Below are 25000 nucleotides of genomic sequence, written 5' to 3' on the forward strand. Positions count from 1 at the left end.
TAAAAACGCATCTTGTGACTGACTGGCCATTGCGTGTGTTGTGAAGAGAGGGGGAGGGGGTGAGGGGTAGGGGGAAGGAGGGTAAAGAGATATGGGAGTTATAAGGGAAGGGGGAAGAGGGGAAGGGGGTAATAGGGTAGGGTGCGGAAGAGGGGAAGATGGAATAGGGGGAAGGGGGAAGGGAGAGAGAGGAGGGAGGAAAGGAAAGGGGAAGAGGGAAAAAGAATGAAGAGGGAAGATGGGAAAAGGGAAGAAGGAGGAAGATGGAAGAGGGAGAATAAGAGGAAGAGAGAGGAAGAGAGGAAGGGGGAAGAAGTAGTATAGAGAGGAAGGAGAGGAAAATGAACACCTAGGTTGAGGGGGGGGGGGTAAAAATGACAAATGCCATTATGACAGAAAGATTCAAGGGTGACGCTCTTTCAGCTGTCAAAAGATGGCACCGGACAAGACTCGGGGCACTGAAGAGGCACTAGAAAAAAAAACATATATAAATAAATAATCATTGAAGAAGTAATGAATAGAAAGCGAAAAATTACAGCGATTCTTTAATGACATTTGAATATTTTCGTTAGAAATTGACTGACTGACGTGGATAATGTGGTTGGAATCGTTCGTAATCACTCAACTTTGTTTCGAACTTAAGAACATCATTATGGTTTTAGAATTTTTGATAAATCGCATATATGGTTACGTGTGTTGGTATCTGTCTATGTTTTTTTCTCTTTATTGAATTATTGACCTGTCTACCTCTGCATCTGCTCCTGTACATTTTTTTTCTATACCTATTTTTTATTATATATATATGCTATATATCATATATTTTTTTTTATATATATAGATCTATTTATCTCTCTCTCTCTCTATTTATTTATCTATCTATCTATATCTCTCTCTACACATATATGCAAATACACACACGCACACACCCATAAACACACACACACACACACAAACACACACACACACACAACACAACACAACACAACACAACACAACACAACACAACACAACACAACACACACACACACACACACACACACACACACACACAACACAAACACAAGCACACACACACACACACACACACACACACACACACACACAAACACACACACATACACAAACACAAACACACACACAAACAAATATTTTCCCAAACTACTACTATTTAAGCACGTACCTCCCCACTGATACGTATACCTATGCCTCTATACATTCCATCGCTCTAAAGGCATTACAAACCAGCCGTTTCCCACAAACACAAACACGTCTAAGCCAGTAAGTCCCGTGGTCGACCTCAGTAACGCGTTCGAACACCTGCGCAAAATAACCACCGGAAAAGACACTAGAACACCTGACCGAGTAAGAGGGATAACAGGGGTAAAGCCAAACGCATATTTGATGGTTGGTTGGTGACTTGTTTAAGGAGGAGAAAGGGTTGTGTCTGGGTTTGGGGGGTTTGATATTTCGGGCCCCTCCTTTTTTTTTTCTTTTTTTTTCTTTTTTTTTTTAGTAAGGTTGGGTTAGGTTTGGTTTTATTTGATTTGTTTGTATGATCTCTTGTTTTCGTGTTTATATATATATAGTTTTTTTTTCTTGGTTTTATTTTATCTCTGCCTCCCTCTTCTTTCCATTTCTATCTTTGTATTTCTCTTTTATTTACCCATTCTATATTTATGTCTCTCTCTCTCTCTCTCTCTTTCTCTCTCTCTCTCTCTCTCTCTCTCTTTCTCTCTCTCTCTCTCTCTCTCTCTCTCTCTCTCTCTCTCTCTCTCTCTCTTTAATTCTCTCTCTCTCTCTCTCTCTCTCTCTCTCTCTCTCTCTCTCTCTCTCTCTCTCTCTCTCTCTCTCTCTCTCTCTCTCTTTCTCTCACTATCTCTCCTTCGCTCTATCTCTACTCTTATCTATGTGTGTGTATGTGTGGGGTATAAGACCTACCTTCGATTTAAGAATGACCGGGCCGTTTTAGCTGAATGTACAGACTGACTCGCATACTTCACATGACTGAGCTGCTGCCTCGACGTAGCCCTGTCCACCTATAACATGTTTAGGCTTAAGGGACGATTGAGAAAACATAACAAGAAAACAAAAACAAATGACTGTACTATATTTACTTCTTTTTTCATTAAGCCGCGATTTACATTTTTCCTTAATGTGTTCTGGGGAATGTGTGAAAAGAATTATTTAGATATTTTAAGCGTTTTTTTTTCTTCTTCTTTTTTAACAGAAAATAAATATGCTTTTTGGAAGTTGAGTATTACTACTTAATGACTTTTTTTTCTCTATTTTCATCTTTTTTCTCTCTCTCTTCCTCCGCTCCCTCTGATCCCCCCTCTCTCTCTCTCTGTCTATATAACTATCAGTCAACCTTTATACCAAACACTCTATCTTCCCCTGTCTTCGTTTCCCGTTTATTAACACCCTCCTCTCTCTCTTTGCAGACCAAGAAGCATCCTCCGAACCACATCAAGCGCCCGATGAACGCCTTCATGGTGTGGTCGCAGATGGAACGCCGCGAGATCGTCAAGTTCGCCCCGGACACACACAACGCTGAGATCTCCAAGCAGCTGGGGCGCCGCTGGAAGCTGCTGACGGAGGAGCAGCGCCGCCCGTACCGCGAGGAGGCCGAGCGGCTGAAGCAGCTGCACCTCCGCGAGTACCCCGACTACAAGTACCGTCCGCGCAAGAAGTCGAAGGACCCGCTGAAGGGCGTGTCCGAGCGCAGCGGCGGCAAGGTGTCCAAGGTGCACCAGATGAACAACATCTGCAAGGAGTTCGCCAGCAGCATCAAGGCGAGCAACAAGGACTGCGCGCAGGCGGGCAAGACCGGCCTGCACCAGGGGCACCAGATGGACATGCAGGCGCTGGACGACCCGGTGGGCTGGTCGCTGCCGCTCACCCCGACGTCGCCGCCGCGCGTGCCCACCAGCCCGACCACCTCCGACCTGCCCGACTCGCCCGAGAGCGCCTTCAACTTCGACGAGCACACCTTCGTCAGGTCAACCTCCCTGGCGCCGACGCAGACCTACTGCTCGAGGGTGGAGAGCATGACGCGCTCGTCCAACGCCTTCCACAGCGCCGTTCCCAGCGCCCTCGCGTCGCCCGGCAGCAGAAAGGCCGCGGCGAACGGCGGCTGCGGCGGCGGCGGCGGCGGCGGCCCTTTCGGCGGCGCTCCCCCGAGACAGCCGGCCTTCCCCAACAGCTTCTTCCCCGAGCAGAAGCTGGCGAACAGCTTCCTGAAGCACGACTCGCTCTCCAACATGAGTTACCTGAAGCAGGAGCCGGAATTCACCGAGCAGCTGTTGGCCCATCACCGCCGCCAGCAGCAACAGCAACAGCAACAGCAGCAGCACGAACAGGAGTACCATCAGACATGCCTCTACTCGCCCGTCAACAGCCAGACGTCCTTCTTCGGACCAGCCGTTCCAGCGCACCAGGAGCACCACCACCACCACCACCAGCAACAGCATCAACAACAACAACAACAACAGCATCCCCACCATCATCACCACCACCACCATCACCACCAACAACACCAAAACCACCACCCTCATCACCACCACCAACAACACCACCAGCACCACCACCATCAACAGCAACAACACCAACAGCGACAACAACAACAGCAACAGCAGCAGCAACAGCAGCAGCAACAGCAGCAGCAAGTCCCGACAGTTCCGGTGGTCAAGGTGGAAGCCCCGGAGGCCCACCCGGCGACCCTCGATGACCTTGATAACATCGGGGTCACCGAGCTCATCCCCATGACCTCTGACCTGAAGGTAGAGCTCGAGTCCCTCGCCGACCTGGGCTACGAATCTGGCGGTTCCGTCGGCGGCGGCGGTGGCGGCAACGGCGGAAGCGGTAGCGGTAACGGCGGTAACGGCGGTGGCGGCGGCGGCGGCGGAAACGGCGGAGGGAGCGGCTGGACGAACGTCGGCGTGCCCGCCTCGTCGCCGTCCAACGTCCTCGCCGACTTCGAGATCATGAACGCCTGGATCAACTCTTGAGCGCCGCCGGGTGCGGACGCGCGCGCGCTCTCTCTCATCGGCTACTGTTCATGTCTTTCAAAAACTTCTCTCCTGTATTAATTCAACGAATTTCGCCCCCTTGCGGCTGTATATTGTTGTTGTTATGATTATTATTATTATTATCATTATTATTATCATTTATTATTTCATTTCTCTTATTTATCTTGACTGTTTCTTCATAAGGAACTTGTTTGGCGAAGCGGAAGAGCTGTCGGGAGTCAAGTGTCTGTTCCAGTTATTGTTTTAAGGTCAATGACTTGCATTCACGTGTACATAATGCAGTATATATACAGTATATAAATCGTTACCGGGTATCTGTAGTAATAGTTACCAGTTCAAGTTGATACGTTATGTGCTTGCCCAGTATTTAAGTTCTTACCTGAACAAAACTGTACCTCTAGTCAGTCACATTTGAGATCATGCAAAGGAAAAGCGAACAAATTAAAATGAATAAAATATGTGAGACAGATTGCTATGCTTTATCGGTTCTGAAAGATTTTTTTTATATAATTTATGTTTGAATTAATTGTTAATTCTGCTTACGCTGTTTCGTGTTTAAGGGAATTTAACATCTATGGTACTTAGATAGATTTGTATTATATTTTACAGACTTTGTAATGCACACATGTTAAAAAAAATGGTAATAATGTTATATTGTTTATGTATGTATGTATGTATAAACATATATACATATATGTTTGTGTGTGCAATCTTTATTTAAATTCTACTCCTTTTAATCAGAGACGAAAACGAAACATAAATTGTTCCTAAACATGTTTTTTTTTCAATCTACTGTTTTAGTCTTACACTCTGGTTCAAGTTCATTTCTCTCCACTTTAAGTATTTTCAGAAAAGTCAAAGATGCAGTCTTGTCGTCTGGTGTGTTTTAGGCCACCTGAAGATTTCCATTGTTAGTGAAAAAAAACGAACAAACAAACTATGTACATTGTAATATATATATCTCGCCTAATTTTTTTTTTTCCGTTGTGTGTTTTTTTATTTTCTACGACTTTGTACCGTATTCTTTGTGGTAGAAGATTAGAGAGTTTTAATTAGATCCTATATAGTTAATATATAAATATATATCATAGAAAGAGAGAAAGAATGGTTGAATGGACAATATTATTCAATGATTATTATTATTTTGTGTTCCATCGCTCAATCGTTACTTGCATGACAACGAAGAAGAACGAGAATGCTGGTCTTTTCTTGTTTCTTTCTGTTTCTTATAGTCGCCAGCTGCCACGCCTGCTATTCTCTCCTCTCTTCTCTCTCCTCTCTTCTTACTCATCATGCGAGTCCTGAGGCACTTCTGTGAGGCTGAGGACTCATGACAGACACTCACCGTACTCATTTTTTTTTCATACATTAGCCTACTCGTGTTCATCTGCATTTACTCATCTCGTGTTGCTACGGAAATACATGTGATTGTATTGACACTAAGATGGTTATTCCTGATCCTACTCTATGATCGCTTACATTTTTAGTCATTCCTGCATTTGCTTAGATATTCATTCATGTTCATACTCACCTTCATGTTTACACTCACGGTTATATTTACAATCGAATTTACACTTACAGTAGCATATATTTTTTACACATACACACACACACACACACACACACACACACACACACACACACACACACACACACACACACACACACACACACACACACACACACACACACACACACACACACACACACACACACATTATCATTATCACACGAACTTAAACCTTACAGAATCCCAACCATTAGCTTAAACTTTCCAAACAACCAACAAACACACACAAACAAGAAAAAAAAGAGAGAAAGAGAGAGAGAGAGAGAGTATGCACGTCAACACAGCTTGGGAGAACTTATTGTTGTGGCTCAAATATTTATGCAAACTTATGTATATAAGATATTTATTATTAGGATTTCCTATGCATTTATGTAGCTGCAATTGAAAATATTTTATACGTTTGCACCACCGAGAATAAAAGTTACAGAAGGATAGTCTGTATTTCTTTACTATTCCTACTACGACCCACAGTTTTGATATCTTTCTCGAAAATTCCTTCAAGAAAAGGGCTCAAAGTCGCATCCTGTCTCGAAAAACATAAGGAGAGACCATAATGAAACTCATGATCATTTCTATGGAAATTGGGCCTGAAGGAAGCCGTGTTTTGTGAGTCTGATGTTATGTGTTGAGTCAAAGCACTTTCAAAACAGGATATTTTTGTTGTTGTTGTTGTTGTTGTTGTGATAGTTGTTATCAATAAGAATTCTAAGAGTGATCGTGATGATGTTGATGATAATGTTTGCGGTAATAAGGAAGGTGATAATAATGATGATGATTATGCAAATGGTGATAATGGTAGTAGTAGTAATAATGATAGATAATATAAGTAAATAGTAATAATGATAGTGATGATTGTGGTAAAAATGAGGATAGTAATATTAATGATAATTTTAATGATAATGGTGATGATGATGATGATAATGATAATAACAGCAATGATGATAATGATTATGGCAACGATGATGATAAAGAAAACTATGATAAGAATAATAACAGTGATCCTACGACCTTTATCTTTGCAACAAAAAATATAACTACTACTGCTATTACTACTACTACTACTAATGATAGTCATAACACTAATAAACGGATGATGAGGATGTTGGTGGTGATGATGATGATAGTAATATCAGTAGCAATAGTACGAAGGATGATGATAAGGATACAGTTAATGACAATAGTAATGATAATAAAGAAAATAATAATAATCATAAGTATGGTAATGATATTGATGGTGATATCAACAATGATGATGATAATGATAATAATGATGATGATGATGATAATGATAATAGTAACAATGATAAGGATAATAATAATAATGGCAATGATAATAGTAATGATATCAATAATAGTGCTAACAATCTTGATGGTGATAATGATATTAATAATGATAACGAGGTTAGAAATAACAGTGATACTGACAATAATGATAAAAGTAATAGTAATAAAGAGAATGATAATAACATTGATAAAAATAATAATAAGGATAATGAAGAAGATTACTATATTACTATTGATAATGCTAATACTAATGATAAAAATGGTGATGACGTTGGTTAGGGATTATGAATTTAGTAATGAGTATTTGGGTGATTGCTAGTAGGGAAGGAGCGCTTTTTGATTTTGCGTTCACACCAAAAAGGTTGTCGAGGGAGTTAGGGTGTGTGTGTGTGTGTGTGTGTGTGTGTGGTGTGTGGTGTGTGGGTGTGTGGTGAGTGTGTATTTTCACTAACCCAATCTTATTATATCAATTTTTCTCTATATATATATTGTTTTGTTTGTGTGTGTGTGTGTGTGTGTGTGTGTTTTTGTGGGTCTGTGTGGTGGGTGTGTGAGTGTGTGTGTGTGGGTGTGTGTTTGTGTTGTGTATTGTTGTGTGTGTTGAGTGGGGTTGTATTTTTTTGGTTATGTGTTTTAGGGTCTGTGGTGTGTGTGTTTGGTGTGGTGTGTGTGTTTTTGGGGTGTGATGTGGTGGGGTGTGTGGGGTGTGTGTGGTGGATGAGTTGGTGTATGTATATATATTTATGTTTCTTTATATATAATTATATTTTGGGCTTTGGTGTGTGTGGGGTGTTGGTGGGTGGAGTGAGAGAGGGGGGGAGAGGCGGGCGGAAGGAGGCGAAGAGCGCGCAAAGGAGCGGACAGGAGCGAGGGGGGGGCCCCGCCGAGGAGAGGGGGAGCAGAGACGGGGGTGTGTTTTAGTGTGGTGTGTGTTTGTGTGTTGGGGGGGGGGGGGAGGGTTGGGGGTTGTGTGTGTGTGTGTGTTGGTGTGTTTTGTGTGTGTTTTAAAGGTGTGTGTTGTGTGGGGTGTGGTGTGGGGTGGGGTGTGTGTGTTGGGTGTGTGTGTGTGGGTGGGGGTGGTGGGGTGGGGGGTGTGTGTGTGCGTTCTGTGTGTATGTGTGTTGTGTGTGTGTGTGTGTGGTGTGTGTGTGTGGGGTGTGTGTGGGTGTGGGTGTGTGTGTGGGGGGTGTGGGTGTGTGTGTGTGTGGGTGTGTTGTGTGTGTGTGTGTGGGTTTGTGTGGTTGTTTGTGTGTGTGTGGGTGTTGTGTTTGTTTGTGTGTGTGTGTGTGTGGTGTTGTGTGTTGTAGGGTGTGTGTGTGTGGTGTGTGTATGTGTGGGTGTGTGTGTTTTGTGTGTGTGTGTGTGTGTGTGGTGTGTGGTGATATGGGTGGGGGGGTGTGTGTTCGTGTGGTGTGTGGGGTGTGGTGTGTGTGTGTGGTGTTTGGGTGTGTGTGGGGTGTGTGTATGGGTGTGGGGAGTGGGGGGGGGTGGGGTTAGTGTGTGGGGTGTTTGTGTGTGTGTGTGTGTAAGTGTGCGTGTGTGAGTGTGTGTGTGGTGTGTGTGTGTGTGTGTGTGTGTGGGGGTTTGTTTGTTTGGGTGGGGAGGGGGGGGGGGGTGGGGTGTGGGTGGGGGGTGTGGGGGGTGTGGGGGGGGGGTTGTGTGTGTGTGTGTGTGTGTGTGTGTGGTTTGTTTTGTGTGGGTGGTGTGGTGTGTAGGGGTGTGTGTACTAACATCTATCATTCTATTATATAAATCCTTCTGGGGTGAGGTGTGTGTGTGGTGAGTGTGGTGGTGTGTGTTGTGTGTGTGTGTGTGTGTGTGTGTGTGTGGTTGTGTGGGGTTTATCAATACATAATAAGTATTCATATGTTTATTTCTACTCTATAATCTTTCTATCCTCCCAACACGAATAATTAATTATACCTCTGGGAGTTTTGTGTGTGTGGTGTGTGTGTTTGTGTGTGTGTGTGTGTGTGTGTGTGTGTGTGTGTGTGTGTGGGTTTGTTGTGTTGTGTGTGTGTGTTTGTTGAGTGTGTGTGTTGGGTTTTTTTGTGGGGTGTTGTGTTGTGTGTGTGTTGGAGTGTATTTTATATTTTTTTTTTATTGTATAATTTGTTTATTAGATTATTTAGATTTATTTTTTTAAAAATTTTTTTTATTTTTTTATATGTGTTTTTTTATATTTTGTTTTTTTTTATGATAAATATTTAATTATATATATATATATACAGTATATATATAATATATTTTTAAATATTATTGTATTTATATATATATATATTTTTTATATATATTTTTATATTATATATAATAACTATCTTATATATTATATAAATATTTATATATATATACATATATATATATACAAAAATTTTTTTATATATATATTATATATATTTATATATAAATTTATATTTATTTAATATAAGTATTATATATATTTATATATTTATATATAAATATATATTTATATATATATATATATATTTTTATTTATTTATATAATTTTTTATATGTAAATTATATATACTAGTTTATATATATATATATATATATTACTGTATATTTAATATTTAATATAATTATTTTATATATTTTAATATAAAATATTTTAATGTATATTATATTATATATATATATATATATTTTATTTAAATAATATAAAATATTTATAATATTGTATATATTTTAAAATATTTATATTTATATATAAAATTATTTTTTATTATATTTATATATTTAAAATTTTTATATATATTATATATATATTATATATTTTTTGTAATATTTATATATTATTATATATATATTTTTATATATCTTATATATATATATATATTATATAATATTTTATATTTATGTACTTTTATTTATTAATTTATAGATTATTTTTTTTTTATAATTATATTATTATATTATATTATATATATATGATTATGATAGCAATGATAATATAACAATGACATTATTAATGATAAGAATAATGATGATAATGATGATGATGATAATAAGGATAATGATATGATAAAATTTGTAATTATAAAAAAATTGTAATGAAAATAGATGTAAAAATAAAATGATTGGGGGTAATTGTTAGAAATTATAGTAATGATAATGATAATAATGATGGTAATAATAATGGTGATAATGATTATGATGATAATCATAATGATAGTAATAATAATCATATCTATAATAATAATTGTATTAGAAATTATAGTGAAGATCATGATAAGGATAATGGTAATGGTAATGTTAATGATTATGATAATGATAATGATAGTTAAAATGGTAATTTTGATACTGATTAAAATCATAATAAAAATGATAATTATGATCATGAAACAATCATGATAATGATAGTGATAATTATAACGATAATGATAATGATAGTGATTATGTTAATGATGATAATGATGATAATATCAGTGATAGAGATGATAACGATGATAATGATAATGATGGCTATAATAATATCAATTATGATTACGATGATAATAATGACGATGATAATGATATTGATGATAATAATGACTACGATAATGATGATACAAACATTGCAGGATACAGTATATAAATCTCAAATCAAAGGAACAATTCTACCTATTCCAAAGGCTGTCCTTACTTATCTATCTATCTATCTAACACAGTCAGTACATGTATCTATCTATCTAACACAGTCAGTACATGTATCTATATATCTAACACAGTCAGTACATGTATCTATCTATCTAACACAGTCAGCACATGTATCTATCTATCTAACACAGTCAGCACATGTATCTATCTATCTAACACAGTCAGTACATGTATCTATATATCTAACACAGTCAGCACATGTATCTATCTATCTAACACAGTCAGCACATGTATCTATATATCTAACACAGTCAGCACATGTATCTATCTATCTAACACAGTCAGTACATGTATCTATCTATCTAACACAGTCAGCACATGTATCTATCTATCTAACACAGTCAGCACATGTATCTATCTATCTAACACAGTCAGCACATGTATCTATCTATCTAACACAGTCAGTACATGTATCTATCTATCTAACACAGTCAGCACATGTATCTATCTATCTAACACAGTCAGCACATGTATCTATCTATCTAACACAGTCAGCACATGTATCTATCTATCTAACACAGTCAGCACATGTATCTATCTATCTAACACAGTCAGCACATGTATCTATCTATCTAACACAGTCAGCACATGTATCTATATATCTAACACAGTCAGCACATGTATCTATCTATCTAACACAGTCAGCACATGTATCTATTATCAACCCGTCAGTACATGTATCTATCTATCTAACACAGTCAGTACATGTATCTATATATCTAACACAGTCAGCACATGTATCTATCTATCTAACACAGTCAGCACATGTATCTATCTATCTAACACAGTCAGCACATGTATCTATATATCTAACACAGTCAGCACATGTATCTATATATCTAACACAGTCAGCACATGTATCTATCTATCTAACACAGTCAGCACATGTATCTATATATCTAACACAGTCAGTACATGTATCTATCTATCTAACACAGTCAGTACATGCAAAGATACATGGGAGAGAGTCTGTACTACAAAGGGAATGTAGGTCTTTGCGAGGAAAAGACATTTTTTTTTACTCTGAAATGGAATGAATTAATCTCCGTCGAAATTGCACCTTTCTCTGTGAAAAAGGGTAGATTTACACACAGAACTGATACGTGTCACATGTTGCAATGACTCCTTCTTGCATGTCTGACGATTGACACGCCCCAAATATGACACGGTCCCACACCCAGAGGCAAAGGATACAGAGACGGGATCCTTGTGACTTCCTACATCTATACTGGTATCCTAGTGTCCTTCAGGAGTGTATGGTTCTTCTTTAATGCAATCAATGCAGACGGAAGGGTTTGCAGGGAAGGGTTGCAAGGTCTTGGTTCAAGCAGGGTGGTGGAAAGGGACACTGGCTGAGAACCATCTGGTGTCCCCTTCCCTGCTCGGACGGTGTTCCCTCGTCCCCTTTCCCCTGCGCTCGCTCTCGCTCTCTCTCTGACTTCGTCTCATTCTCTTGCTGTCTCTCTCTCTCTCTCTCTGTATCTATCTAAATCTCTATCTCTTTCCACTCTTCTCATCTCTTCTCTCTCCTCTCTGATATTCTATCTTCTCTCTCTCTCTCTCTCTCTCTCTCTCTCTCTCTCTCTCTCTCTCTCTCTCTCTCTATCTATCTATCTATCTCTATCTCTCTCTCTCTCTCTCTCTCTCTCTCTCTCTCTCTCTCTCTCTCTCTCTCTCTCTATCTATCTATCTATCTATCTATCTATCTATCTCGCTCTCTCTCTCTCTATCTATCTATCTATCTCTCTCTATCTATCTATCTCTTTCTCTCTCTCTCTCTCTCTCTCTCTCTCTCTCTCTCTCTCTCTCTCTCTTTCTATCTATCTATCTATCTATCCATCTATCTATCTATCTATCTGTCTGTCTATTTATTTGTTTTTATCTCTGTGTATTTCTCTGATTTTATTCCTTTCTATCTCTCTACCTTTTTCTCCATCTCCTGTTATCATTGTCTCTTCTTTGTCGTCGTCTCGCTCCTTATCAACTTGTCTCTCTGTCTCCCTGGCTTCCTGGCTCTCTCTCCCCGTCCCCCTCTATCGCCCTTTTTACTCAGTCTTTCACTTGCATTCAAACACACGCACGTAACCCTAAAAACAAGACACATAACCGCGAATGCATAAACACACACACACACACACACACACAGACACACATTGACACAAACACACACAGACACACATTGACACAAACACACACAGACACACACACAAGCACAAACACACACGCACGCACACAAAACACACACACAGAAGCAACAACTCCCGTACTTGCGGTGAACTCAAAGTTGATCCAGAGAGAGAGAGAGAGAGAGAGAGAGAGAGAGAGAGAGACGGAGATGAAGAAACAGAGATTAGAGGAGAGAGATAGAGAAGTATAAGAGATAGAGAGAGAGAGAGAAAGAAAATAGAAAGAGAGAGAAAGAGAGAATAAAGACAAAAAAATAGAGAAAAAACGAGAGAGAGAGAGAGAGAGAGAGATAGAGTAGAGAGAGCGAGAGAGACAGAGAAGAGCAGAGAGAGAGAGAGATGAAAGATGATATAGAGAGATAGACCGAGAGGAGAGAGAGAGAGAGCTAGCGAGAGCGAGAGAGCGAGAGAGAGAGAGAGAGAGAGAGGAAGAGAGAGAGAGAAGAGAAGAAGAGAGAGAGAGAGAGAGAGAGAGAGAGAAAGGAGAGAGAGAAGAGAGAGAAAGAAAAGAGAAGAGATGCGAGAGAGAGAGAGAGAAGAAAAAGAAAGAGAGGCGGAAGAGAAGAGAGAGACGAGAGGAGATACGAGAGAGAGAGATTCGAGAGAGAGAGATTAGAGAGAGAGAGGAGAGAGAGAGAGAAGCAGAGAGAGAGAGACCGAGAGAGAGAGACGAGATGAAGCGAGAGCGAGAGCGAGAGAGCGAGAGAGAGAGAGAGAGAGAGAGAGAGAGAGAGAGAGAGAGAGAGAGAGAGAGAGAGAGATAGAGAGAGAGAGAGAGAGAAAGAGAGAGAGAGAGACCGAGAGAGAGAGAGAGAGAAAATTCACATATCGTCTTGGAACGAGAGTAATTGCACGTCTTGCAAATCCCTCTTTATCAATCGTATATGTACATAGAACCTGTATGCATTAAACATCCGATAGAAGAGATTAAGTATCGGTACATCCATATTTATATCAAAGGGAAAACTTCGTAGCGAATTTATGTACTGTTCCTTTATTCCAAGTCCGAGGCTTCCCTCTCTAATCTGAATAAGTCAGGTAGACAGACAAGTTGACTGACTAACTGGTTGAGTGAGTGGGAGGGAGGGAGAGGAGGATGGATGGAGGGAGGGGAGGGGAGGGGAGGGGAGGGGAGGGAGGGTGTGGGTGTGTGGAGAGGGAGAGAGGTAGGAGAGGTAGGGGAGGTAGGGAGGGAGGGAGGGAGGGAGGGAGGGAGGGTGGGAGGGGGGAGAGAGGGTGGGTGGGAGGAAGGGAGGGAGAGGGAGAGTCAGATGGAATGAGGGAGAGTAAATGAGAGAGAGAGGGGGGGAAGCGAGTGAGTGAGTGTGTATGTGTGCGTGAGAGAGAGAGAGAGAATAAGAGAAAGAGATAACAGAGAGAGAGAGAGAATAAGAGAAAGAGATAACAGAGAGAGAGAGAGAGAATAAGAGAAAGAGATAACAGAGAGAGAGAGAGAATAAGAGAAAGAGAAAACAGAGAGAGAGAGAGAGAGAGAGAGAGAGAGAGAGAGAGAATAAGAGAAATAGATAACAGAGAGAGAGAGAGAGAGAAAGAGAGAGAGAGAGAGAGAGAGAGAGAGAGAGAATTCAACAAACACAGACAGACACACAAAATGCACATATCTCTCTCTTAAATATAATGAAAACTTCACCCCCTAGCTCTTCCCCCCTTCCTTACCTACCCCCTACCCCCTACCCCCTACCCCCGCATCCATCCCCACCCCACTCCCCCGACGTCCACCCCTAGTCCCCTCCCTTACACTGCGCCCCTCTGTTCCCCCCCCCCCTCCCCCTACACAAAGGAAAGAGGTCACTCCCCAAACCCATTGGGGAACCACTTCTTGACGACAACATCATGCGCTGATGAAGGATGGGGAGAGGGAGGGAGGAGGGAGGGGGGGGAGGAGGGAGGGGGGAGGGGGGGAGGAGGGAGGAGGGAGGAGGGAGGAGGGAGGAGGGAGGAGGGAGGAGGGAGGAGGGAGGAGGGAGGAGGGAGGAGGGAGGAGGGAGGAGGGAGGAGGGGGAGGGGGAGGAGGAGGAGGAGGGGGGAGGGGAGGGGGAGGAGGAGGAAAGGGAGGAAGAGGTAGGGGGAGGAGAGAAGGGTGGTAGAAAGGGAAAGGGAGGGGGGGAAGGGAAGGAGAGGGGGAGGAAAGAAGGAGGAGTAGGGGAATGGGATGGGGAGGGGGAAAGGGAGAATTGGTAGAAAAGGGAAAGGAAGGGGGAAAGAAGGGGGAGGGGGAAAGGAAGGGGGGAAGGGGTTAGAGGGACGTGGAGAAGGAATGATGGGGGTCAAAAGGACATGGAGAGGGAAGGGGGATTGGAAAGAGAAAGGGGAATGAGGGAGCTGGGATAGAGAAGACAGCTTAAAACTCTCACTCTCTATCTATCTATATATCTATCTATTTCTCCTTCTCTCTCTTTTTGTCTCTTTCTCTATCTCTCTCTCTCTCTTCCTTTCACACCTCTCCCTCTCTTCCCCCCCTCTTCCCCACTCTCTCTCCCCCTCCCCTCTCCACCCCCTCTTCCCCTCTCCCTCTCTTTCCCCCCTCTCCATCCTCTTCTCTCTCAATCTCTCTTACCCCTTCTATTCCCTTCTCCCCTTCTCTCTTTCCCCCTCTCCCCTATCTCTACCCCCTCTTACCCTCTCTTTTCCCCTCCCCCTCTCTTTCCCCCTCCCCCTCTCTTTTCCCCCCTCTCCTCCCTTCCCTCTCCCCCTTTTTCTCCCTAGTTAAGCAGTGGAAATGACACGTCTGTGGCGTCACGACCAGTACAAGGTGAATACAAGAATCCCTTAGGTTAGAGGGAGTTAGAGGGGAGGGGAGGGGATGAAAGGGGGGAGAGGAAAGGGAGGGGGAAGGGGGAGGGAGGGGGGAAGGGGGAAGGGAGGGAGGAAAGGGGAGGTGAGAGGAAGGGAGAAGGAAGAGGAGAGGGAAGAGGAAGAGAGGAGGAAGAGGGGAGGGGAGGGGATAGGAGGTGGAGAAGAGAGTAGGATGAGAAAGGATGGGAAAATGGAAGAAGAACTTGCAGGATGAACAAGAAAATGAGGTAGGAAGGAAAGAGGTTTAGTGGGGTGAGGGGGATGGTATGTGGTGAGGGGATGGGAAGAGGGGGAGGGGGGAAAGGTAGAGAAGAGGACTGTGGGAACAGGAGGGAAGGAGTGGGGGGAGTGGGGAGGGACGGAAAAGGGGGGGAGAGGGGAGGGAAGGAGAGGCGGAAAGAGGAGGAAAGGAGGGCAGAGGAGAGAGAGGGGGAGAGAGAGGAGGGAGGAGAGGGGAGGGGGATAAGGTAAGGGAAATGGGTATTGGGGAAAGGAGGGAATCGAGAGAAGGGAAGGGAAGGAGAGAGAGAGGAGGGAAAGGGGGGAGGAGAGAGAGGAGGGAAGCGAAAGGAGGGAAGGGGAATGGGCAGAGGGTAGAGGAGGGGAGCGAGGGGAGGAAAGTGGAGAGGCGGGGGTGGGGGTGGGGGGTGGGGGTGGCGGGAGGGACTGTGAGGGAAGCAACCCAGCAAGCACCGCCCTCTGTCTGCACTTCATCCGTTCACCGAGACTCCCTTTCCCTTCTCCCTCTCCAATCATCATCTTTCCTCCTCTTCTTCTTCTTCCCTCTTTCTCCTTTGTCTTCTTACCCTTCCCCCTCTTCACCCTCTCTCTTGCCCCCCATCCCACTACTCTCCTCCCCCCTCTTTATACTAACCCTTTCTATCTATCTATGTATCTACCTTTATCATCTTTACTCTCGTGGCACCGTTATCACGGACCCGCCCACTGCACCTCCTCCCCCTCCCCTCTCCTCCTGCTGTAGTCTCTTGTATCTTAACCCCTCCCCTTTCTCTTCTCTTCTCTCTTCTCCCTCTTCCGTCTAACCTCTACCTCTCTTCATCGCTTCTTCCATTTTTCCATCATCTATTTCTCTTCCTCATTCCCCCTGCTCCTCTTCCTCGAGTTTATTAAGTCTACGGGAAACACACACCCTAAAACACAACGCACGGACCCGGTGTACAGCATGTTATAATGATAAAACGGCTTTAATGTTATGATCAGTGTGTGATAAATGCTCAAAGTCAGAGATACGCCTTATCATCAGTCACGTTATGGAATGTATGTTACCGATATACATTATTTTGGTTACTGTCTCTGTTGATTGAATTTGCAACACCATTTTAACTAAATGAAATCAGTAATACCTTTTACAATCTTTATCTTTATGCAAACCACACGTTCGCACTTTTATCACCACAATTACCAGATTACCGATGACCCCCCCCCCCACCCGTTAAACACAAACTATTGTAATCTACCAAAACACACCGCACCACACTTCACAAGTGTAAATACATCAGCCACATATGAGTGATAGCATACGAATATTCTCTCCCCCTAAACTCCCCTGCCCCCTTCTACGCCCCAACCCATTTCAACGCCCCTTCCCATCAACCCCCCTCCCCCTCCTACCCTCACCTTACCGCAGATGTGGTGGAGATTCATACAGTGTCCCGCAGCCTCCTTCACACGTGAGATAACAACCACAATAGAGAGAGAGAGAGAGAAGAGAATTAACACTGTATGGCTTCACGTGTTGTATGGTTTTCATTATTTTCATTTTTTGGGTATTTCCCTGGGGAGGAGAGAGAGGGAGGGAGAAGGAGGGGGAGAGGGGTAAGAGGGGAGGTTGAAGAGGTGAGAAAGGGGGATAGGGAGACGGGAGAAGGAGGAGGAAGAGGGGAAAAGGGAGAGGGAATATGGAAATGGGATGGGATGTTCTATTCTTAGGGAATTTTGTACAATGATACTGTATATTTTGAATCAAAATTTGGTTTAAATATATATCTATAATAGGTTTTGGGTTAGTATTTGACTTTAGAAATAATCTATCTATTTATCTATCTAGCATTCGGTTTAAACTATTTAGAAATATGTATCTGATACGGTTTAAAGATAAATGCAAAAAACAGATATGCTAATACATTTAGCAGATGTGTGTAGGCAAGACGCAGATTCAGAAGAAATTGAAAGGATTTCGAATTAAATTTAGATATAAGTTTAGATATAAATTTAGTATTAGGCGCTGAACATAACCATAGTCATGCATACGTGTCAAGAATTTATTAACCGTGGATTCTAAATAGAATAATGAAGTGTTAATGACTTTACGTTATTTTTTTTCTTCAATAATCTTTTAACAATGTATCTTTAATTTCTAAAGATTAGAGGTTTGATTTTAAAAGAAAACAAGGTATAATCTTAATCTATCTAATCATTTATCAATCACACGAGGCTTCCAGTTCGGTTATTGTGGCATACCGGATTACGTGATATACCGCGGGAGTAACGAAATAGCTCTGTGATATATCGCGTAAGCGTGCTAGTTGCATTACGTGTATGAAAGTGTCCTTAGCTATGTTTGTGTAATTTATGGTGTTTTTATGTTGTAAATAAAACGTTGTAGTTATTTATTTAGTTAACTAAAAACGTAGCAATAGGACATTTATAGTACTAGTGATGATATTATAACACAAATTGGTAAAATATTGAACTGTACTAGTGTGCTTTTTTGTGTATCGTAACATCTTCATATTATAATATCTGAAACACGTATAAATTTTATAACACGTGTAAATTTCAACACATGTAAATAAAAACACATGTAAAGTATTACACATTCAAATTAAACCACATGTAAATTAAAACACTTGTAGATTAAAACACATGCAAACTAAATTTCATATGAATTAAAACACCTGTAATCCATAACATACATACATGTAAATTAAAACACCTGTAAATCATAACACCAAGAAATCATAACACTCAGAAACAGTAACACCTGCAAATATATAATACTATTACTGATATGACACCGTGACAAGATTATGGCATGCGTGTCATATTGACCGTGACAAGCTTGGTGGTGCGTGTTATGCGGTGTTATGTGACAGTGATGAACAAAGATGAACAACTATCAGTCTGTTTGATCAAGTGAAGCGAGGCGTTGTGTTATGTCAGTTGGCTATTATTATCATTGTTGTTATTATCCTTATTATCATTATCATTATTGTCATTATTATTGTTATCATTATATCTATCATCATTATTATCATTATCATTATTGTCATTATTGTTATTATCATTATATCTATCATCATTATTATAATCTTCATCATCTTTGTTAATGGTAGTAGTACTATCAAAGTTCTCATTATTGTTATAATTTTCATTATCATCATCATTAAGATTATCGTTATTATCATTATCATTATGGTCTTTATCATGATCATTATCATTATGAATGTTATTATTACCATCATTATCAGCATTAGTATTAGTATTACTATTAATATTAATATTAGAAATGTTATGTCAGGTAGCTTTTGCTGTTAATGTTATTATCATTCTTAATATCATTGTTATTACTATTTACTATTAGCTTTATCAATACTGTCATCATCCTTATTATAATTATCATTATGATAATTATCATCACTATTATCATCATTATTACCATCATCAGTGTTATTGCCTTAATAACTGTTATCACTATCATTTCCTTTGGGGATGGGGGTGGAAGGATTGAAGGGGGAAGTGGAAGAGATGGAGGAAGTGGAGAAAGGCAATGGAATAGATTGTTTCATAACATATATATATACATATATATATATATATATATATATATATATATATATATATATATATATATATGTGTGTGTGTGTGTATGTATGTGTGTGTGTGTGTGTGTGTGTGTGTGTGTGTGTGTGTGTGTGTGTGTGTGTGCGTGTGTGTGTTTATTATTATTATTATTATTATTTCTATCATTATTATCATTATCATCATTATTGTTTATTACTGATTGTTATTATCATCTGTATCATTATCAATATCATCATCATTATTATCAGTATTATGATCATTATCATCAATATTACTATCATCATTATCATTATCATCATTATCATCATTATTACTATCATCATTAACATTATGATCATCATTACAACTACGGATAGTATCATCATCATAATCATCGTCATCACTATCATTATTACCATTTTCATCATCATCATTGCAATCCCCACTTTTACTAGTGTTATCATTATTATTATCCTTAATCATCATTATGATTGCTAATATTATCACATGATTATTACTATCATTACCGTTGTTATTACTATCATTATTACTATCGTTATCATCATTATTATCATTATTACTTAATGTTGTCACTATCATTATTACTATGATCTTTATCATCATTATTATTATCATTTCTATCATTATGATCATTATCATCATTATTACCTCTATTATTGTCTTTATTAATATTGCTATTAGTAATATTGTAATGTTATCATTATTATTGCTATCATTATTATCATTATCATTATCATTACAAGTAATTTTGTCATAATCATTATCATTACTATTTTCATTATCTTATCATTTTGACCATTTATATCATTATCATTATTGACGTTATCATCATTATCATTATTATAATAATTTCACTTTCATAACCATCTTTATCATCATTGTTGTTATTATCATTATCATTATCATCCTTATTGTTAATGATTATTCTTATCATCATTATCATTATTGCTTTCATTTTCATCAATATTATCATCATCTTCATTATTATTATCATAATGATATTAACATTATCATTACTATCATTATTGTTATCATCATTATCATTATCATTGATGACATCAGTATTATTACCATTATTATCCTTAATACTAGCATATAATTTTAGCATGATACCCTATGGTAAGTTTATGATCCTTAACATTTTTTCTTTATTAATATTATTGTTCTTGCTGATTTTATCATTATTATTGTCATTATCTTTATCATTACAATTTTTCTCGTTATTGTAGTTATCAGTTATAATTTTGACCATTTTGCTATTTTCATTATCATAATCGCCATCCTTATCATCGTTATCATTATCATTATCATTTCTGTTATTGTATATATTATTAGTTATAGTAGTATTACTATTATTACTATCATTGTTATTATCATTATCAATATTATCATCATCATTATCATTAACTTCATCATTGATATCATTATCATTAGTATTATCATCATTATTATCATAAATACTATCATTGTTATAATTATCATTACTGTTATCATCCTTATTCATAGTATCATTATTACCATCATCATTTTCATTAACATTATTGTTATCATCATGATTATCATTACTATCATTAGTATGGTTATTATCATTATCTATTTATCATCATTATCATCGTTATTGCTATCACTCTTGTTTCATTGATATCATTGTTGTTATCATTATTATCATTATCATGATTATCATTATTATGATCATAATTACTATTATTATTACTATTATTTTCCTCATTACTATCATTAGTGTTATCATTTTAATTGTCTTTTTATTACCATTGTTATTATAATTATCATTGCTATTATTATCACTATTATTACTATGATAATTTTAATTGTCATAATTAATGATACCTTCATTATTAATGATATCATCCTTGCAATCATTATAATCATTATCATCATCATTGTTATCATCATTACCATTAGTAATTACCATCATTATCATTGCTGTTATTATTATCATCCTTTTTACCACCAGTACTCTTATCATCAATATTATGATAGTTGTTATTGTTATCATTATTATCATTATCAGTATCACTATTATCTTTGTTATCATTGTTATTACTGCTAGAGAGAGAGAGAGAGAGAGAGAGAGTGAGTGAGTGGAGGGAGATAGATAGATAGATAGAGAGAGAGAGAGAGAGTGAGTGGAGGGAGATAGAGAGAGAGAAAGAGTGAGTGGAGAGAGAGAGAGAGAGAGAGAGAGAGAGAGAGAGAGAGAGAGAGAGAGAGAAAGAGTTAGACAGAGAGAGAAAGAATTAGACAGAGCGATACTAAGAAATACACATAAGTAGAGTGACATATACAAATACAAACAGATCAAGAAACACAGAACAGAAGTGCGCTTACCACTACATCAAGATATCGTACTCTACACGTGCTTGCCTATGCTAGCGAGCCTAGAATGGCTTTGAATAACTCATTGATCAAACAAATAGCTTTATTTACCAGTGTCACTCTACTCATACACTCGAGTCCCGTCAACCCATTGTCTCGACGCCTTCCTTTCTGTCACACATAACTTCCCGAGACTCTGGCGTCCATTCGAGTGTCTATAACAATAAAAGAAATCTTTAAGACCGTTTTTGGGATACCTCACAAAGATAAGAATGCTCCCCCTATGTTTCGCGAGGGCTGTAAATAATGTCATAAAATTTCGCTCATTACACAAAGGTAAAAGCGCGTACACGTTCGGATATTGGCATGTTGACGCACAGACATACGTGTAATATACAGACAGGAGTAGAAACAGGGACAGACACTCACATACACATGTATGTAACAACACAGATGTACATACATATAAACAACACATTACGCCCAACAAAAGGTGATAGATACAGACACGTACACGTACTCGAATAACACACACACACACACACACACACACACACACACACATACACACACACACTCACATACACAACGTATACACCCATACACACATGGGCACGCGCTCATTTTCTCTCTCTTTCTCCTCCCCCCCTCCCCCCTCCCCCCCACGCACATAAAACGCACACACACGCAGTAAACCTCAAAATATATATGTGTTTGCGTGAACTCATAAGGAAAATAAGTAAACAGTCATTCTTCGAGTATCTTTGTTCCTAATGGAGGGGGGGGGGGGGAGGAGGAGGGAAAGGAGAGAGGGGGAGGGAGGGAAGAGAGGAGTTGGGAAGGGAAGAGAGGAGGAGGGAAGAGAAGAGAGGAAGAGGGAAGATAAGAGAGGAGGAGGGAAATGAGGGGAAGAAATTGGAAGGGAGGCGAGGAGGAAGGAAGGGAGGAGAGGAGGAGGAGGAAAGGGAGGAGAGGAAGAAAGAAGTGAGGAGAGAAGGAGAGAGGAAGGGAAGAGGAAGAAGAGGAAAGGAGGAAGGTAAAAAGTAGGAACATTAAAAGGAGGAGGAAGGAATGAATGAAGGCAGGAAAGGGAAGGAGGAAAAAAAGAATAGAAAAAGAAAGGAAGAGGAGAAGAGAGAGAGGAGTGTATATAAGGAGGAGGGAGGAAAAGACAGAGAGGACAGAAATGAGGAAGATGAAAGAGGAAGAAGAAATGAGAGAAAGGAGGAAGGAATAGAAGAAGAACGAAGAGAAAGGAAGTAAGGAAAGGAGAAAGAAGAGAGATAAATGAAGAGAGAGAAGAGAAAGAGGGAAAAAAAGGGGGAGGAAAAAAACAGAAGAAAAGAAGGGGGGGAAACGACGAAACACACAGATCAGGAAGAAAATGAGACAAGATGAAACCGATAAGAAATAAAGCATCTTATCTTATCCTCTTTTGACTTCTCTTATCAGGTAAAGAGCTTTAAGCGAATACAACAATTGGATTCCTCATTCTTGTGGTGTGTCCCCCTTTATCTGTTTTCATTTCTATATTTTTTCTTCAGTAAGAATCCCTAGTTACTGTTCTTAAGACATTCGTACTCTAGCATGAGTCCTTTGGCATGAGGGATTCGTCGACTCATTGTCTGTCTGTGTGTCTGTTCGTGTGTCTGCCTGTCTGTGTGTCTGTTCGTGTGTCTGCCTGTCTGTGTGTCTGTTCGTGTGTCTGCCTGTCTGTGTGTCTGTTCGTGTGTCTGCCTGTCTGTGTGTCTGTTCGTGTACTTGTCTGTCTGTTCGTCAGTCAGTCTGTCTGTGTGTCTGTTTGTGTGCTTTTCTGTCTGGCTGTCTGTTCGTCAGTTAGTTTGTCTGTGTGTGTGTCCGTGTGCTTGTCTGTCTGTGTGTCTGTTCGTGTACTTGTCTATATGGCTGTCTGTACGTCAGTCAGCCTGTCTGTGTGTCTGTTCGTGTGGTTGTCTGTCTGGCTGTCTGTTCGTCAGTTAGTCTGTGTGTGTGTCTGTTCGTGTGCTTTTCTGTCTGGCTGTCTGTTCGTCAGTCAGTCTGTCTGTGTGTTTGTTTGTGTACTTGTCTGTCTGTGTGTCTGTTTGTGTGCTTGTCTGTCTGTATGTTTGTCTGTCTGTTTTTCGTTTGTCTGTTTGTCAGTCTGCCTGTTCACTAATATTGCTGCACTAATGATAGCAATAATGATAATGATAATCATAATGGTAATTAAGATGACGATAATGCAATGATAATAACAATAATAATGACAATGATAATAATGAAAACAATTATGATAATGATAATGATAATGGCAATAATAATGACAATGATAATAGTGATAACAATGATAATAATGATAATGATAATAATGATAATGATAACAATGATAATGATAATAAGATATGATGGTAATGATAATGATAATAGTGATAATGATATTAATGGTAATAATGATGGTAATGACTATCATCAACATAACAATGATAGTGATAGTGATGATGATAATGATAATGGTGATGATAATAATGATAATTTGTAACCACTGTATTTACATGTCTGCTGTAATTGTTATCATGTCCATCGAATATAATTTGCACACGTATGCTTTTGCTCCTGTATTGTATATGATGCAATCATCAATGTAATCTGTATCTTTCATGTCACTCTAATTGTTATATATATATTCTACCACATACACATATATACATACATATACGTACGCTCGTTGCTTCACCTATCTGTCTACCCCTCTCACGCCAGACATAACAGTGTTGTTTGTCTTTCCCTTTGCAAGAGCTATGTATTGATGCAACACTTCCCTCATCACATTCCAAATGTCACATGTCACAAGAAAACACCTTGATTCACACATCTCCTGAGACAAGTCACACATTGTAGTAGAGAGTCTCCTCTCGGGGAGCAGAGGAGCAACACCTCGCTCCTCCTCGGAGGAGCAGCCCTCACTCCAACGTCCTACTGTTCAAGCTTAGCAATAAACCAAGAAAGTTGTTCCTGCCGTGTTCTTCACACCCTAGGCCACGTTGCTACATACCTGCAGTGTCCAAGTCGGACCTGTTAAATAATTACTCAACGAAGAAAGAAAACAGATGGAAGGAGATAAACAGAGAGAGAGAGAGAGAGAGAGAGAGAGAGAGAGAGAGAGAGAGAGAGAGAGAGAGAGAGAGAGAGAGAGAGAGAGAGAGAGAGAGAGAGAGAGAGAGAGAGAAGCAGAGAGACAGAAAGTAAGACAGATAAAGAGAAACGTAAAAGTAAAAAAAGAGACAGCCGTTCAACAGAAAACAGAAAGCAAAGAAACAGAAACAGAAGACAAAAA

At 39.6% G+C, this 25000-nt stretch overlaps 1 protein-coding gene across 1 annotated transcript in view; it reads left to right on the plus strand.

Annotated features, from left to right (window-relative positions):
- The window catches only part of LOC122246545 (uncharacterized), a 15035-nt gene extending 9003 nt beyond the window's left edge, over nucleotides 1–6032 (plus strand). The window contains exon 2 of the mRNA XM_043005177.2: nucleotides 2442–6032. Within this exon, the coding sequence (XP_042861111.2) occupies nucleotides 2442–4007 (1566 nt within the window). The 3' untranslated portion in view covers nucleotides 4008–6032. The remainder of the gene's footprint in view (nucleotides 1–2441) is intronic.
- The last annotated feature ends 18968 nt before the right edge of the window (nucleotides 6033–25000 follow it).

The sequence above is a fragment of the Penaeus japonicus genome, unplaced genomic scaffold, assembly GCF_977035675.1.
Source record: "Penaeus japonicus unplaced genomic scaffold, GWHDUDI00000001_assembly GWHDUDI00000011, whole genome shotgun sequence".
Taxonomy (NCBI): Eukaryota; Metazoa; Arthropoda; class Malacostraca; order Decapoda; family Penaeidae; genus Penaeus; species Penaeus japonicus.